The sequence below is a fragment of the Cervus canadensis genome, chromosome 1 (assembly GCF_019320065.1).
Source record: "Cervus canadensis isolate Bull #8, Minnesota chromosome 1, ASM1932006v1, whole genome shotgun sequence".
NCBI classification, from domain to species: Eukaryota; Metazoa; Chordata; class Mammalia; order Artiodactyla; family Cervidae; genus Cervus; species Cervus canadensis.
In genome coordinates this window covers 120,774,572-120,793,526 of record NC_057386.1, presented here as the reverse complement: position 1 = coordinate 120,793,526, position 18,955 = coordinate 120,774,572, and the positions used below count along the sequence as shown (strand labels likewise).

Sequence of the window (18,955 nt, the reverse complement as noted above, 5' to 3'; positions counted from 1 at the left end):
TCCTTTCCCCAATTCTGGTCACAAAAAACATATCCATAGGTAGACTCTATACAAGTGTACCCATAAATGCGAAGACACCCCCCCACACACATATACACAAGTATATACACATACTACTGCCTTCTTGCACACATACACTCATGAATTCACTCACATGTAAACAATATACACATATTCCTGTGCACATGCGCATGCATACAGGCAGAGGCACTTACACCCACAGAAACAAAACACATGCACACATCAGTGTACACAGACATGTCCTTTGCTACAGGGATCCTTCGCTGGCAGCGGATCAGGTAATCTCACCCCGGTGGCCCTGTCCAAACCAGTGGTCTGCAAGAAAGGCATTCTAAAGCAATTTGGGATTTACCTCACTCCGGTGCACATTTGTCCAGCTAATTTCATGCCCAGGGGCCACCTGGGAGGGCTCTGGTAGGGTACGGTGTGGGGAATCAGGCAGGAAATGGCAGAAGAGGTAGGAAACTCAGAAACATGTAAATTGTGTGACATGAACTTGGCATGTGCTTCCCAGTTAAGAGTCACGGCATGTCAGGCTCGGGTGGGTGCTTGATGGAGCCTCCCTGCAGATGGGGGTGGCAGCGGGCAGTGCGTCCATCTCCACTGTTGTGGAACTTAGCTTGCAGAGAGGTTTCTACCCTGCGTTTACACTGGCCCCAGACTCTTGCCTTCTCCCATGTTGGCGTGGCTGAATCCCCAGCAGAGAGCTGTGCCCCTGAACCTGTGACTCCACCTCACCCACACCTGGAGGGGCGTTTTGGCTCAGGGCGTGGATGGATGGTGAATGGTTGAATGAATGAGTGAGGGAATGAATGAATGGAAAACCCACTTGACCTTGACCACACCCAGTTCTCAAAGCAGAGAACAATGGTTCAAATTTGTCAAACTCCTAGACCTAGCAGCCCAATTTCTGCTGAGCCACTCCAGTTTCTTAGAACAAAGGTCAACAGCCATTTTCTGTGATAGGCCAGACGGGAGATATTTCAGCTGTGTCTTCAGTCTCTGTCACAACTACTGGACTCTTCCGCTGTGACACAGAGGTGTCCACAGACAATATGGAAACAAAGGGTGTGGCTGTGTGCCGACAAAACATGATTTCACAGAAATTTGAATTTCATGTAGTTTTCACAGGTCACAAAATACCATTTCTCTCTTGAATTTTTTAAACTTTTATTTAAAGGTGTTAAAAGTAGCTGTGGGTTTGTCATATATGGCCTTTATTATTGAGGTATGTTCCCTCTGTGCTCACTTTCTAAGAAGTTTTTAGCACAGAGGAATGTTCATTTATTTATTTTGGCTGTACCGGTTCTTGCAGCATGCTGAAGGATCTTTTAGTTGAAGCACGTGAACTACAGGCTTCCCTGGTGGTTCAGTGGTAAAGAATTCGCCTGCCAGTTCAGGAGACATGGGTTTGAGCCCTGGGTCAGGAAGATCCCCTGGAGAAGGAAGTGGCAACCCACTCTAGTATCCTTGCCCGGGAAATCCCATGGACTGAGGAGCCTGGCAGGCTACAGTCCATGGGGTCCCAAAGAGTCAGACACGACTTAGCAACTAAGCAACATCACCAATACAAACTCTTGGTTGTGGCATGTGGGATCTCATTCCTTGACCAGGAATGGAACCTGGGCCACCTGCATTGGGAGCACAGAGTCTTAGCCACTGGACCACCAGGGAAGTCCCAAATGGATGTTGGAAAAGTAGGAAAGAAAAGTCCCCTTCCCCACCCCCCAGGTCTCTGGTGAGGGGGAGACAGACACCAGACTTGTCTCAGGAGCTCGAAAACATTGGTTTCCTCAGCCCTCAGCCTCTATTCTTTCCATTTCCAAAAGAGGTCAAGTAGCTTAGAGATTGAGAGCAAGATCCACATGTCAGATAGACCAAGGGGAGAATGCCGGTTCTGCATCGTGTTTCTTAGCTGCGTAAGCTTAGCAAACGACCTCACCAGTCCGATTCTCAGTTTTCCCATCTGTGAAGTAGGAGCGGTACCTCCCAAAAAGGGTCAAGGTTAAGAGTAAGACTAAATAAGATCATGCATGCAAAACCTTTAGCAGAATGCTCACGGGAAGGTTCGATGAATGATATTGCTTATTCTTAGGAGGCAGCATGGCTCTGTGGCTGTGAGCCCACGGTTTCATCTCAGACAGGTCTGGGTTCCAGCTTAGCTATGCCAGTCGAAGCGTGGCCTTGGGAAATCCCATCCCCCTCCTGCTTTTTGGTTTCCCCTTCTCTTCCATGAAGGACGAGACCCCAATGACTCTAGAAATTTCTACACATGTTCTCTTTCCCTCTTCCCCCTTTTCTCCTCCCCCTCTTCCCTTCCTCCTCCTCCTTCTCTTCCCAAGGGTGGAAAGGACACAACTATGTTATGGGGTTACACATACCACTCATCTGTCTTCCCCGTCTCCTTTACCAGCCCCGCAGTCACTTTGTCGGACTGAGTGAAGTGAGGCAGAGAAGGACAAATACCATATGATAGTGCTTACATGTGGAATCTTTAAGAAAAAGGGAGGGGGGGTACAAATGAACTTATCCACAAAACAGAAATAGAGTTACAGATGTAGAAAATAAACTTACGGTTACTAGTGGGTAGGCGCAGGGAAGGGATAAATTGGGAGACTGGGATTGACATGTACATACTACTATAAGGAGATCAAACTGGTCAATCCTAAAGGAAATTAACCCATCATTGGAAGGACTGATGCTGCAGCTGAATCTCCAATACTTTGGCCAACAGGTACTCATTAGAAAAGACCCTGACGTTAGAAAAGATTGAAGGCAAGCAGAGAAGGGGACGACAGAGGATGAGATGGTTGGATGGCATCACCGATTCGATGGACATGAGTTTGAGCAAGCTCTGGGAGTTGGTGATGGACAGGGAAGCCTGAGGTGCTGCAGTCCATAGGGTCACAGAGTCGGACATGATTGAGAGACTGAACTGAGCTGATATATAAAATAGATAGCTAATGATAACTTGCTGTACGGCATAGGAACCCTACTCAATACTCTCTAGTGGTTTATATGGGAAAAGAATCTTAAAAAGAGTGTATGTATGTATGTGTATTAACATTGACTCTTCCATACACCTGAAACTAACACAACATTGTAAACTAACTAGACTCCGATAGAATTTTTTAAAATATCAAATAGTCAAATTCATCTTCCTCATTAGGGATGCAATTTTTTCAGAGGGAAGGAGATCCATTGGGACTTTCAGGTAAGGGCCAGTCACTGGCTGTGTGCCCTGACTGGGCTGTAAACCCTGTGCAGAAGACGGGGAGCAGGAGACTGCCTTCTGCCCCGAGAGTCACAGCCAGAGAGGCTTCCAGGCGAGGATGGGCTCCTGGGAGGAGGAATTTGGTTCCCACTCTGCTTTCTCACTTCAGTCTGTCACCCATGCAATATTTTCCAAACCGTCTATAGCATAAACATGTGTCTAGTTTCATTTAAGTCTGACTCAAAGTTGCTTTTTTCCTTTTTTCTCATTTTACAAAAGTAATACATGTTTATTGGAGGAAAATTAGGAAAGAGAGATAAGCAGGGAGAAAAAATTTCTTGCAAAGCTTCTAATCCCACGACCCGGGACTAGGCCTGCTAACAACACCCTGGAGTCTATCTTCTCTGTGAGTTTTAATGCATATGAATTAGGTGGTATATGTATACACTTTAAAAACAGTCATTCAGTTGACTGTTCAGTTTACAAAAATGTGTTTCTGGTCAGCTGAGTTTTGATATCCAGCCCCGGAGGGAAGGACCTGGGTTGGTCCAGTTGTTTTGTGCCACGGGGAGCCTTGGGCAGGGATGAGACCTGAAGCTTCCTTGCTGAGTGGGTCTGGTTTGACACATAGTCAGTTTCATGTGCTGAGCTGGTAGGGAAGACCTGCTTTGGCTTGGAGCACGGCTGTCCCAGGTCCCACAGGCGATGGGAAGAAGGAAAGTGGTTGGAGTCCCTCATTTCTTTGTTCATCCATTCACCCATTCTAGAAGCACTTCCTGAGCTCCTCCCCAGGCCTGGCCCATGCGTAATGCCCACTGGACTTGGCTTGCATGGATGCATCCAGAAGCTCTCCAGATCCTCTCCCATCGTCTATCTCCCTGAAGCCTGCCTTGCCTGTCTTTGGGTGGCAGCTGGGAATTCTCAAACAGAAGCAACAGAGTGGGTGATGAGGCCAAACACGGTCTGGCCCTGAATTGAAAGGGTGGAAGGAGAGGCCTAGAGTTGGAAAGGGAGGGAGAGTCTCAGCTCAGTGGATAAACAAGGGTTTCCAAGGTCAGGTCCTCTAAGCTGGGCTCTGCCAGTTCCTGCTCTGTGAAAACATCCTTTCCCCAGGGGATATTGAGAAATCCTGCGAAGACGATTTGAGACTGGACTTGGGTCCTGATCCTGTTGCCCACTGACTGTGGGCCCTGGGCAGGTTACTTAACCTTCCTGCACATAAATTTTTCCATTTGTAGCATAGAGCCTCCCCTCCCGTGCAGGCTGGCGTGACAGGGTCTCAGCTCAGTGCCAAGTAGAGAGACCACCATCACCTCCAGGCAGCTAAGTGTACCTAGAGATCACACTCCTACTCACACAGATAACCAGCCCTTTTCCGGAATCACTTCGCCTCACAGTTCACAAAGCACTTTGAGTTCCAAAGATTTCAGGTAACTTGCCCCAGACCACACAGCTAGGAAGGGACAGGCTGACTCATCGCCTCAGCTTCCTCATCTATACAAAGGGAATAACCAGATCTATTTTGCAGAGTTATTAGAAGCATTCAGTGTGATGATGCCTGGGAACCTTTTGGCTCTGTCTTGGTCCTCAGGGAAGCCTCAGGTAGATGGTTGTCTTCCTAAACATGACATTGCCTGCCCTCCTTGGAGAGATTAGATCAGGGGCATTTGATTGGATGTTGCCAGCAGTCACTCCACAGTCCTTGCCCTGAAACAAAGGAACAGGATGTGGTTGGAAGGGCTCCCTGCTATGCACCCTGTTCACCTGTTCACAGAGGCCCCCTCTCCGTCCTCATGGTCTGCCTGACCCCACATGTACTTCCTCATTGCCCTCATCATCACCTACAATTATTCTGCGTGTCTGTCATCTGTCTCCCCCACGAGAACATCAGCTCCATCACCAAGGAAATGACTGTTTTATCTTGTCACTGCACATACCTGGCCTGTGTGTATGTGTGTGTGCTCAGTCGTGTCTCACTCTTTACGACCCCATGAACTGTAGCCCTCCAGGCTCCTCTGTCCATGGGATTTCCCAGGCAAGAATGCTGGAGTGGGTTGCCGTTTCCTACTCCAGGGGTTCTTCCCAACCCGGGGATCAAACCCGTGTCTCCTGCATTGCAGGCAGATTCTTTATTCACTGAGACACCTGGGAAGCACCTCCCTGTTAATACCTAATTGGCAGGAGGGGAAGGTTGTCAGGCCTAAGGATTAAATGAGCCCAGATTTCCCAGAAGTTAGGACAGGTACCACCAGCCCCAGATAATGTTGAACCACTAGTGGGATCATGATTTTCCTCTTAATTTTCTCTCTATCCTTCTGGTGACATTTAGGAGAAAAATTTTCTCTCTACCCTTCTGGTGACATTTAGGAGAAACTTTTCACTCACTTCTGGTATTTAATACCTTCCTAACCCTTACTTTCAGAATTTTCTACAGTTTATTGTGATCCACACAGTCGAAGGCTTTGGCGTAGTCAATAAAGCAGAAATAGATGTTTTTCTGGAACTCTCTTGCTTTTTCGATGATCCAGCAGATATTGGCAATTTGATCTCTGGTTCCTCTGCCTTTTCTAAAACCAGCTTGAACATCTGGAAGTTCACGGTTCACGTATTGCTGAAGCCTGTCTTGGAGAATTTTGAGCATTACTTTACTAGCGTGTGAGATGAGTACAATTGTGCAGTAGTTTGAGCATTCTTTGGGATTGCCTTTCTTTGGGATTGGAATGAAAACTGACCTTTTCCAGTCCTGTGGCCACTGCTGAGTTTTCCAAATTTGCTGCCATATTGAGTGCAGCACTTTCACAGCTTCATCTTTCAGGATTTGAAATAGCTCAACTGGAATTCCATCACCTCCACTAGCTTTGTTCGTAGTGATGCTTTCTAAGGCCCACTTGACTTCACATTCCAGGATGTCTGGCTCTAGGTGAGTGATCACACCATTGTGATTATCTGGGTTTTTCCAGTGGTCATGTATGGATATGAGAGTTGGACTATAAAGAAAGCTGAGCGCCGAAAAATTGATGCTTTTGAACTGCAGTGTTGGAGAAGACTCTTGAGAGTCCCTTGGATTGCAAGGAGATCCAAGCAGTCCATCCTAAAGGAGATCAGTCCTGGGTGTTCATTGGAAGGACTGACGCTGAAACTGAAGCTCCAATACTTTGGTCACCTCATGCAGAGAGTTGACTCATTGGAAAAGACCCTGATGCTGGGAGGGATCGGGGGCAGGAGGAGAAGGGGACGACAGAGGATGAGTTGGCTGGATGGCATCACCAACTCGATGGACATGAGTTTGAGTAAACTCCGGGAGTTGGTGATGGACAGGGAGGCCAGGTGTGCTGCGATTCACGGGGTTGCAAAGAGTTGGACACGACTGAGTGACTGAACTGAACTGAACTGAACCCTTACTTGCTGAACATTTAAACAAAAAGAGGAGGCCTTAAGTTTCAACCATTTGGCAAGCCATGATGCCAAGCAAGGGTTTAATTTTGCTTTTTAGTGGGTTTGTTTTCGTTGTATGTATATTTTTACATTTATTTGGGGCTAGAAATTCTGACTTCCCTTCTGATAATTATAAAAGGTAATGACAAATTTTCTTTCTAAAGTACACTTATTTTTCAGAGACAGTGCACCTAAAGGAAAGCTATTAGCAAGTGATAAATAATATGAGCCGGCCAATCTGGTGAAAGTCTTTAGGTGGTTTTGGAATGATTGCAACATGAGGGGTACTGAGTGAAATCCTCACTGAACTTTAGGTGATGCTGAGAAAAGATACTGTAGAGTCTGGGAGGAACATTCCTTGGATGTCTTTGGATAAAGTCAGAAGAGCAGGTCTTGGGCAGTGGCTGGACCACACAGTGTGATGAGAGGCAAAGGAAGCAGCCAGAAGTTTTTGCAGTGAACTAGAGGCCCAACCCTCCCCAGCTGGATGCCTCTGCCCCAGGAACACTCCCTCCCTCAGAAGACACATACCAGGGAGGACAGAATGTCACAGTCAGGGGCAGGGGCACCTCTTAAAATGGACAGGACCCTCATCTCAGTCCTTGTAGGGCCCAGAGCATTCAACACTTGGCCTCTCTGAATTTAGCAAAATCAGAGAGAGGAATCCAGAGAGGTGGAGATTATAAGCTTCCTTTTCCTTCCCACTTCTCCAAGCATGGCAGGGTATCAAAGGCTGGGGTGGGGTTAGGGGTGGTGCATTTGCAAAAATAAATGAAAAAGCCGAAGCCCTGCTTTCAAGCACTGCTAGTTCCTGCTCTGCATATTCCGAGGCCTTGAGGGTCCCTGTCATCTTTCTTGTCTGGCTGGGACATGAGCCTTCCCCAGCCAGCCCCTCACTTAATAGAGCTCTATAACTCTTCATTTCCTGGATGCATGTCGGGTTAAGCAGGTGGCACACAGCTGGCATTTCTCACTTGCTTTCTGGCATTTCCCATTTTTATGGGAAAGCTAACCTGCCTTTTATATATATATATATAAAGCCCCCGAGTCCCAAGGTTTAATATCCTCGGTGTTAGATTCACAAAGGACTTGGAAGTTAGAGAATGCCTGCGGCTGGAATTTGATAGAGCAGCAACTTGTCACTGGGCGTGTGATTTACTTGCTCAAGGGAAGGAGGAAGCGCAGAGGGCAATTAAGTGGGTTTTGAGTTTTGAGAGATTGGGGATGCTGAGAAGTAAGTGAGGAGGAGGAGCAGCTGAGGGGTTGTAAATCCCTTCTGACAGAACCCAGTGTTTTTAAAATAATAGCTGACTTTAAAACCAGCTAAAATCAGGCAGAGCTGAGGATGGTTCCCACCCAGCTGTTTCTTTTATCTGGAGGATCAACACTTGGGGAGGGCAGACACCTCTAGATGCTCTCTAGAGTCCGACCATATGCCTGGGCTATGTGATCGAGTGTGCTGCATTGATCCTGCCTCAGGGCCTTTGTACCTGCTGGCCCCTTAGCCTGGAGGCCTTGTCTCCCAGATTTCCACAAGGTTTATTTCTTTTGTCTCAGCATGCCATTGCCTGGAGCAGCTTTACCTGAGGGTCCTAGCTTAGAAGGTTCCCAGCCCCACCATGTTTTTCCCAATAAGTTCATTCTGTTCATAGCACTCATTCCTCTCATCAGTTTGCTGGCTTACTTGTTTATCACCTAAATTCTCCTCTATCCCATCAGACCCAGATGAAGATGGGTCCAACTCACTCACTGTATCTATTACACCTAGAACACTACCAGGTCCACATGGCACTCACTAAAGGGATTGTGATTGTGAACTCTGGGTCTCAGTAAAACAAGATTGGCTTGAATGACAGGTCTCAAAGTGGGGTCCCCAGATCACCCGCTTTATTAATAGCATCACCTGGGAACTTGTCAGAAAAGCACACTCTCAGGGCTTATCCTGGACTCCCAGAATCTGAATCTCTTGAGGGTGGGAGTAGCCATCTTTGTTTTCCTAAGCCCTTCCAGGGGGATTCTCATGCACACTCAAGTTTGTCGGCCACTGCTCCAGTGCTTAAATACCTGTGAGGTCCAGGCAGGTGGTGTCACTGCAAGAAGTGGACCTGGTGTGGCAGAGGAGACCCTACGCGCCCTGTCGAGGGACATTCAAATGTAAGACCGAGCCTGCCCAAAAGTCCAACACCCCTTCCTTCCTAAAAGGACCAATTGTTACTTTCATCCAGAGCCCCTTAGAACTCCCCAAAAAAGCCCACAAGCAAAACAAGCCAAGAAAAGTAAAGATACAGGACCCTGAGAAGGTGTTTTTGTTTGGTTGGCTGTGATGTGGATGCTCTGGTGGGGATCCCATACCCAGGAACCCTGAAAGAAGAGGCCTGGCCATGGGAGGCACCCGTAGCATCGCATCTCTCCATCCTTCAGAAGCTTTTGTATGTTGGGAGGACAGCGGCAGCCAGGTAGGCTAGACCCTGCCCTCATCGCGTGTACAGTCCAGAGGGAGAGACGGCCCGTAATCAAAGACTCCAGCTGACCCATGTGCAATGGCAACCACAACAAGGGCTGCAAAGATGGAGTGCCTGGTGCCACAGGGTCCGACGGGAGGAGGGGCCTGGCTGGGAGGTTTCTGAGGCCAGATGGGGGGAGCGTCGCAGGCCGAGAAGATGAACCGGCGGGCAGTGGCCCTGAGCTAGGCCGCTGTGGCTGGAGCTCCGTGAGCAAAAGGGGTGAGCCATCTTCAGGGGCCAGACTCTGCAGGGCCTTTGGGCGCTGGAGGAGTCGGGTCTGTGTCCACTGTTGGGCAGTGGGAAGCCATTTTAGTTGGGGAGTGACCTGGTCAGCTTTGCATTTTGAAGCTGCCACTCAGAGTTCTGGATAGAAAATGAATTGGGAGAGGCAGAGTGGCCATAAGGGGTGGCATGGTCATCCAGACAGGCTGCTGCTGCTGCTAGGTCGCGTCAGTTGTGTCCGACTCTGTGCGACCCCATAGGCGGCAGCCCACCAGGCTCCCCCATCCCTGGGATTCTCCAGGCAAGGATACTGGAGTGGGTTGCCATTTCCTTCAGCATTATTATTAGTGGTAATATTAGAATATTATTAGACATAATACTATTAGAAATAACACTAACATTATTAAGCATGATGTGAGCCATGTTCAAGGAGTACACTTTCTGGCCAGTCGCTGGGCCAAGCACTGGGCTTCTGTGATCCCATTTCCCCCTCATAGCCCGTCTGCAATACAACTTACTACCCCTGAGTAAGTTGCTTGCTGCAGTAAGATTACCACGAACTCAGTGGCTTGGAACAACAAAAACATATAGCTCTGAAGGTTGGAAGTCCAAAATGGGTCTCACAGGGTTACAATCAGGGCTTGGACAGCACTGCATTCTGTTCAGGGAGGGAGGTGGAGGTCCTAGGGGAGAACCTACCCCTTGCCTTTTCCAGCTTCTCTTGGCTGCCTGCATTCCTTGGCTTGCAGCCCCTCTCTCCATCCCCACAGCCAGCAAAGATTGATTGAGTCCTTCTCACGTCACGTCACTCAGCCTCCTCTTCTGTCTTCATCCTCAGATCTCCCTCTGCCTCTCCTTTGCCTCCTAGTTCACTTGCCACCTTCCCTCACTCAACTCTTGCCTTCCTTTTACAAGAACCCTTGTGATGACATGTTGGACCCACCCTGATCCTCCAGAGTAATCTCCCCACCTCAAGAACCTTAATTCAATCACAGCTTCAGAATCTCTTTTGCACGTAAATATTCTTTGCACATGCATGCTCTGTAATGTCTGACTCTGCGACTCCATGGACTGTAGTCTGCCAGGCTCCTCTGTCCATGGAATTTTCCAGGCAGGAATACTGGAGTGGGTTGCCATTTCCTTCCCCAGGGGATCTTGACACAGGGATTGACCCCCTGTCTCCTGCATCTGCCATGTCTCCTGCATTGGCAGGTGGATTCTTTACCACTGTGTCACCAGGGGAGCCTGTGGATATCTTTGGGGGACTGGTACTGAACTGACCAGTTACCGGTGGGAACACAGGTGAGCCACAGTGAGTCCCCAGGGGTGTGGGCTCAGAGGGGGCAGAGATGGACTGGGAGCCGGTCTGTCAGTCTTCAGAGAAAGTTGCCTCCCACCCCCACTCCCCACCATTCACACTGGCTTGGCTCCCTGGCTTTCATGGTGAGGAGTTTGTGGGAGAGAAAGGAAACAGCTGCTACGGTGTTCAGATTTCTTTCCCAGTCACTGTTTTGGCAGAATGAGCCAGTTTGGACAGAGGCCCTTGGAGAGAAACCCACTAGATGGTTTTATCTGATCAGTTCTGACAAGCCTCTTTTAGGCCAGTTTACAATAGAAATCTTACACTTGCCACACCAAAGGTTTACTGTGTTACCTGGGATGTGGGATCAAAAACAGGCTTCTATGAGCTGCCTGGGGCCAGGGCTGGGAGGGACAGTGACTTGTAGATAAGATGGGAAATTCCCAGTCCTTGCTCCTCTTCTAGGAGGAACACGATCTTTGTTGCAAAGAGAGATGCTGTGTGTACACTAACTCTTGGGCCTATGCCCCAGAAGCTAGAGAGGTTCTAAATATATCCGTAAGCCTCTGAAACACCTTCTCTTGACCTCCGGACTGACTGCTAGCAGCGGACCTCATTAATCTTCATTGCCATCGGTGATGTTAGTAGCAATATTACAGCCACCATTTACTGAGGGCCGATGATGTGTTGGAGCCTGAAAAAAATTGTTAAGACTCAGAAGATGGGAGTTAAGAACATAGACCCTGGGGCCAGCCTGCTTGGGTTCAAATCCCAGGCTGACTTCACCTCTCTGAGCCTCATTTGCAGAAATGCGGCTGATCCAAAACTCGATGAAATCAAGGATGCCGTCGACTAGAACATGTGTCATTTCTTCTATGTTCTCCAGAGAAAGGCAGTGCCTGTGAAACTGTCACCTGTCCACGAATGCAAAACGCATTCTGATTTCAAAGATGTTCGTTACAATGTGAAGAAATGCCCATTGGAATCAATGAAACACCAGGAGAGTACCCACCTCCTGGGTTCTTAGGCTTAGACTGGCATCAGGCACATAGAAAGGGCTTGGCCCGTGTTAGCTGGTATTGCTACTATTGTCCCCATTTTACACATGAGGAAGCCAAGGTTGGAGTCACTTCCCGAGGTCACCCAACAAGCCGTAAAGGGTAGAGTTGGAATTTGGATTCCCTCCGCTCTGTGTCTCTTTCGTGGCCCCCGAATCATGTCCAGTGCCTGGGCATCCGCACCGTGGATGCTGTGGCTGTGTGTCCCTGACACAGGTCCTCTGCCCCTCTGGGTGTCTGCGTCCTCACCTGTAAGAGGTGGGTGACAAGGTGGACCCTGCAGGGATGCTGAGAGGAGGCTGGGAGTGAGATAGGTCCCACACGTGCTCAGAAAACCATCCCATCCTCCCTTCCCTTCCCCGCTGTGCATCCACAGTGGCTTTTAGGGCACTGGCATTAGCCACAGAAATCCCACGCTCAGAGCAGTTGCTGTGGATACTTGGACTGACCTGCCTGCACTGTTGGGGCCTCAGCCACTCATACGCCTGCCCAGTGCCTATTCCGGCTCAGAGCTCAGCCCTCAGCCTACACCTACTCTCACTCAGCCACCTATACACACCCGAGCAGGCACAGCCTGGCACTCCCCTTTCCCCTGAAGGCACTGTCCCTTTGGACTGTGTGAAGCATTTAGAAATGGATACCTGGGGTGCCAATATTGGCTGAGATTTTATCTCAACACCATGTGTTAATGGTTCATCTTTTCCATGCTGATTTTTTTTAAATTTATTTTTAATTGGAGGATAATTGCTTTACAATAGTGTGTTGGTCTCTGCCATACATCAACCTGAGTCAGCCATAGGTATCCACATGTCCCCTCCTTCTTGAACCTCTCTCCCTCCCACCTCCCACCCCATCCTACCCCTCTTGGCTATCACAGAGTACCTGATTTGAGCTTCCAGTGTCATACAGCAAATTCCTACTGGCTGTCTATTTTATATATGGTAATATGTATGTTTCCATACTCCTCGCTCAATTCATCCCACCCTCTCCTTCCCCACTGTATCCAGCAGTCTGTCCTCTACGTCTGTGTTTCCATTGCTGCCTTGCAAATAGGTTCATCAGTACCATCTTTCTAGATTCCATATAAATGTGTTGATATACAACATTTGTTTTTCTCTTTCTGACTTACTTCACTCTGTATAATAGGCTATAGGTTCATCTACCTCATTAGAACTGATTCAAATGTGTTCTTTTTCATGGCTGTGTGATATTCCATTGTATGTATGTACCGCAGCTTCTTTAGCCATTCACCTGTTGATAGACATCTGGGTTGCTTCCATGTCTTAGCTATTGTAAATAGTGCTGCAATGAACATTGGGGTACATGTGTCTCTTTCAGTTTGGGTTTTCTTGAGGTATATGCCCAATAATCACTGACTTCTTTTAAAGTAGATTTTTTTGGAAGGATAATGTACCTACCACAGTGTTCATATCCTAAGATCTCAGCCTGATGAATTTTCACTAAACACACATCCATATAACCAACATCCCCATCAAAACACAGAGCATCACCTGCCCCCAGCACCCCTCACTCCCGTTCCAGCCTCCACTGCTGTGCTAACTTGTAGCACATAAACCAGTTTTATCTGCTTTTGGACTTCATATAAATGGAATCATTCCGTGTTTGTGTGGCTTCTTTTGCTCAGCATTTGTTTAGAACTTCATGTCTTTTGCAATTAGCAATCATTTGCTTATTAATAATCCAGTATGAATATATTTTGTTACATGGATACATCATCATTTTTCTGTTGGTGGACATGTGGGTAGGCTCCAGTCTGGGGCTAATATGAATGAATTGCTATTAACATTCTAGAATATTCTGGTACATTCTGGTACATGTCTGTAGGTCAATGTGAGTATGCATGCCTGCTGGGTACATGCTTAGGGAAGGAATTGCTGGTCCTGGCTTATTTGCATATTTCACTTTAGTGGATGTGCCAAGTTGTGATCTTACCAACTGATATCCTACCAGTCTGTGTGTGTGTGTGTGTGTGTGTGTGTCCACGGGGCTCCAGATGCCCTAAGGTGGAAGGAGAAGCACAGACTTTAGCAGCTGCTTCTGGAAAGGAGGGTGTGAGCAGGGGAAAGGAGACAGGGATGGACATTTGAATCCTGCAACTTCTACACAATCACCCTGAGAGTCTAGGAGTCTCGGAGCCTGTTGCAGTTGTTCACCATGCTGTCTACGGTGGGGACGTATAATATTTCTTCTGGTGGGTAATCAGCGTAGGTGACTATTCAGGAACAGCATCTCTGGGCAAGGGAATCCACCCACGGTCTCCACCATCCTGAATACTTAAATGTCACTTCGGTTTAATTGGCTGTGCAGCCCACTCCCCCCTCCTCCACCTCGCCTCTGGCAGCCACAGCAAACGCACCGCCTGAGACAGCAAGAGGGGACAGCCCTGAGTCACCATGGCTGCCACCCGCCAACAAACTGGGCAGCCTTGGACAGGAGAATCAGCCTCTCTGTGAGTCAGCTACCCTGGGAATCTCACCTCAAGCAGGTGAAGAAACCAACCGTAGTCGAAGATCATGAGTGATTATAAGTAGCATGATGAGTAAGTGGATAGATGGGTAGATAATACATGGACAGACCAATGTGACGTCTATATAAATATATAATTCTTACATATATATTTGCACACAAGTATGTGTGTGTATGTTCACCATTTTATTGATCATTTACCACCTCTCATAATAGCCAGCATTTCATGAATAGTGACTATATTGGGCATGGAGAATTGCCTACACCCTTGACACACCTGACTTCATGTGATTCTCCTAAGAAACCTTATAAAACCAAAATCTGTATTGGCCCCATTTTACAGATACTGAAACTGAGGCTCAGAAAGGTTAACTCTCCTGCCCAGGGTCACACATTACAGACAAATGACAGTTCTAACCCAATCTGACACTAGACCCCTGTCCTAACCACTGTGGACACCAATGAGAGAGATATCTCTCTCATTCAGTCCTCATACTAACGTTCTGGCTAGGTCTCCTTAGTTCCCTTGATAGATGAGGAACCTGAGGCCCAGAGAGGTTAGGTAACCCACTGAAAGACACAAAGACACATGGTAGGTGAAGAGCAGAGCCCTTTGGAGACCAGGGTTCTGGCTATAAATAACCACATGATCTCAGCTAATTCTAGCCCACAGCAGGGCTTGGTAACTACTAAAGCAATGAACACAATGCCAAGAACATTTTAGCAGTCAAGTCACAGATTAAAAGAAAAATTCATGCCATCATTTTGACACAGAAAACGAACGTTCCTAGTGTCCTTCCTGCTTCTTTCAGCCAGTAGTGGGTGCGGTGAGCGAGATGTGGTCCCAGGCGCTGGGGATGCCATGGTGCATCTAGAACTCATTCATTCTCTCATTCATTTGGTGACTGTTCATCGAGTGCATGGTCTGTGTGCACCAGGAATCATGCTCATTGCAGAGGAAACGGATGGATAAACATGCCGGCGATTAAATGAGGTGTTACTGTCACTGTATAATGTCCTTTTTCATCTTGTCATTCATCTTGAACCACTGGTCCTCAAAGTAAACTCAATGAGGCTGAAAATAGTTTGAAAATCCTCTGTCTAGAAGGCATCTGGTTTGGGGGAGTGTTACTGGTGTTTACACACCCCTGTCCAAAGGCTTGAATATATCATTCACTTAGTACACATCAGCGATGGCTTTGCTGGTCTTTCGTCACTGTCCCCACACACCAGTGGCTCCTGGCAAGTGATGGCAAGTGGGATGAGGGGCCAGCAGTGCCCTGTCTGAGTGCTGTCTGTGGACTCCCACACAGAAGTTATAGGTTTCGAGCATATTTTCACCTGTGAGAGCCTGGGTTAGACAGTACGTGGCATTCCTGCTTCTGGGCTAGGCTAGACTCTAAAGGTATCCTTGGATGCCGAAGGGTGCAGGGGGAAGCTGGTGAAGATCCTGAAGAACCCCAAAGGACTTGCTCCCAGACCTGCATCCCAGAACCAGAATCAAGGTCCAGTAGCAGGCTTAATATCTCACAGGCGTAATAGTGGCATGTCCACACACGCCCCACTCTCTATGTGTCACTTTTTTCGAGTGTGCCGCACAGCTTGCAGAATCTTTGTCCCCCAACCAGGGATCAAACCTGAGCCCTGGCAGTGAAAGCGCCAAGTCCTAACCACTGGACCACTTGAGAATTCCCTCTGTGTGTCGCTTTCAATAGCTGTTGTGGGTGGCCCTTATCTTAACAATTGCCAACCATTAATTTTGTTCTTTTGCTTTCCAGCCTCTGTAAGGGCCGGACACTCTATTCTGTGGTGAGAGACGCCAAGATCGTCTTGGATGTCAACAAAACGAGGCAGATTGCCCAAGAAATTGTGAAGGTACCATCGGGTCTGGGGCCTCTTCCCTGAACCTCAGAAAGACCCAGCCCCATCCTGAGACTCACAGTCTGGCTTCAGACCAACAGTTTGGGCTTAGAAGAAATTAAACTTGACCTGAATGACACCAGGCCATGTGTGTGTTAAGAATTTTGCTGAAACAGCCATTAGAGATGGTCAGCCAATGTTTGGTTTCCTTCTGGTGTCCCGTTGTCAGGATAATTGGGTGTGTGCAGGGACCAGGGGGCTCTTCTCATTACTAGAATTCCTTACCCCCTGAATCCTTGAATTCCCATGAGTGTGAACCATCTCTCTCCATAGCTGCTGGGAAAATATCAACTTGTTAGGTGTTGTTTGGGATTAGAACAAACGGGAACATCCTGTTTTCCGGTGGGTACCTCGTGACTCCGTTGTATTCAGGTTTTTATTTTCCATTGGATGTGTTAGGGCTGAACTTCAAAAAAGAAATAAAACTGTGACTGCTCGTTAAGGCAAAAATAGAAATCTAGGTATTTCACCCTTGAGCCTGACCTCCCATAAGCCCTTCTCCATGTTCTTGATTATTGCCTCATGACACGTCTCTTGAGGAACATAAGTGAATTTCTGCAGTGGTGTGGAATAAGATCTAAGGGATTCCTTTCTCTTAGGGGCCCTGTTTTCAGATTTGGCCCTGCCCCTTTCTCTCAGGGGAGATCTTCCCTTGCTTCTTCTTCAGGAAGCAGAAGCACTTAGATGGAGATGGTTTTGCTATGATCTGAGGCTGGTGGCAGATTTCTGCCTGGGGGACCCTGCCTGTTCCCACTTGCCATGCCTTCTCCACCCTACTTGCAAGCCTGGGTGTCTGGGCCCCAGGTCTGCAGCTGTTCAGCGTTTGTGGTCTCATGGAAAGGCAGGGCGTGTGAACCATGAGCCCAGGCCAGGCTACAGTGAGCACACAGGTGTGTCTCCTGCAGGGCATGGGCTACCTCCACGCCAAGGGGATCCTGCACAAGGACCTCAAGTCCAAGAATGTCTTCTACGACAACGGCAAAGTGGTGATCACAGACTTCGGGCTCTTCAGCATTTCCGGGGTGCTGCAGGCTGGCAGGTGAGTGCTGGTTGGAAGGGCCCCGAGGGGTTCTCGAGAGGTGGCGGTCAGGGGATGGGAAGTCACCCAAATGGCTTTAGTGACCTAGACATGATACTGGACCTGAGATCGTTTAACCGAGGGGCAAGGCTGCTATGCCCGTGGTCAATGCTGGTGCCCAGGTCAGGCTCCGAGTCCCACGGGGCCTGTCTTGGAAGGGGTGCCTTTGAATGGGCACAGAGCTTCCCTCAGTCCTGCAATGCCCTTGCCCTTGAATTTCACCCGAGGACTCTCTCCTTACTCCAAGCACGCACATGGAAGTTGGACTCACCCGAGCACCCTTGCTCAGTTTTCATATGAATTCCTTCATTTTAGTGCAGCTGGAGTATAGTTGAGAGCAAGAGACTTAAAGTCAGACCCACCCAGGGCCTAGTGTGGCTTGGCCACTCATTAACTGTGCCTTCACGTTCCTGCAAGAAAAGTGATGGGTATGATGATGCCTACCTTAGGGTCTTTATGAGGGTAGAGTAAGATAGCACACAGCAAATGTCCAGCACAGTGCCTGGAGCACATCAAGCACTACAAACAACAGCCACTGTGGAGCTGTTCTAATTAGTATGAATTTGCATATACCTCCCCAGTATCACCCAGGAGGATCATTAACTATTGTTAAGTAATTAAATCTTAGCCACCACTCACGCTGGAGCAAGCTGCCTTGAGCTGACCAGTGAAGAAACAGCCGGGATCCCAAATAAACAACCCATAATTCCAAAGGTCTGCCCTTTGTAACTTTTAATTTGGAGAGTTGTGCTCACGCGTGCACGCGCGCACACACACACACTTTAAACCCAGTGTGTTTTCTCTAATCACGCCTCTATAACAAATGGTATGCCTCTCCAAAAAGACAGCTTTGCACCCCCCCTCCAGGCTTCTCTATTTGTACTCCTGTTTCAGCTGATTTGGGGAATCTCTGATCTCTTTGAGGTATGCCCCAGGAGCCCCAGTACTCCTCCTGGCACAGTGAATTTTGTTCATGCTTTATAATACTCTGAATCTCAGTCAGACCATCTGAGATTTGGCGAAACCTGATCTTGCTGTTCTTTGCGATGCAGTAACAATCAGAAGCTTAAGGGTTTGTTTGTTTGTTTTCAGATATTACTTCACCCAAAGAGATTCATCTTCCAAAATGATCTATAGTCCCTAAGATAAGAAAATAAGGAGACAGGAAATTAATAGATAGATGGAGAGGGTCATCAAGGCAGAACCTAAGAAGCCAGGAACTCACTGAGGTTCCATTTTCCTGGTTGGGGAATAGCTTTTTCCATCACCTCAAGGTCAAGGGCAGAGAAAGCAGTTGGTGATGTCACTATGAACCTAAGTACTTAGTGTCGAGACACAAAGAGGCTCAGCAGGTGTCTTTTTTAACCTAGTTCAAGGCTCTTTAAAAAAAAAAAATCAGATTCTTCCCTCCTGGTGGCAGGTCCACACTCATCCTCCTGGCCAGTGGCTTTTCCCCCAAGTTGGGGAAAGCGGGGCAGGGCCTCTGCTTTTTTCCCCATTAATTCATGGTTTTCTGAAGCCATAGACTGAAGAAAAAGCAAAGAGAAATGGAATGACCTTCAGCTTATTCATGGAGGCCCCATGTCAACCAGGAAGAGAAGTCAAATCAAGGGCAAGATGGCTCTGGCCTTGTCCCCCAGATAGCACCCCGCCCCCAACCGTGGCCCAGTCTGGTTATCAGTGCAAACCCAATTAGTGTCACACGGGGCCAGGGAA

At 48.0% G+C, this 18,955-nt stretch overlaps 1 protein-coding gene across 2 annotated transcripts in view; it reads left to right on the top strand.

The window, feature by feature from the left end:
• KSR2 (kinase suppressor of ras 2) overlaps positions 1–18,955 on the top strand; it is a 424,918-nt gene that overhangs the window by 389,946 nt on the left and 16,017 nt on the right. For both annotated transcript variants that reach the window (XM_043440060.1, XM_043440071.1), the window contains exons 15-16: positions 16,020–16,116; positions 17,067–17,200. In XM_043440060.1, the coding sequence (XP_043295995.1) occupies positions 16,020–16,116; positions 17,067–17,200 (231 nt within the window). The remainder of the gene's footprint in view (positions 1–16,019; positions 16,117–17,066; positions 17,201–18,955) is intronic.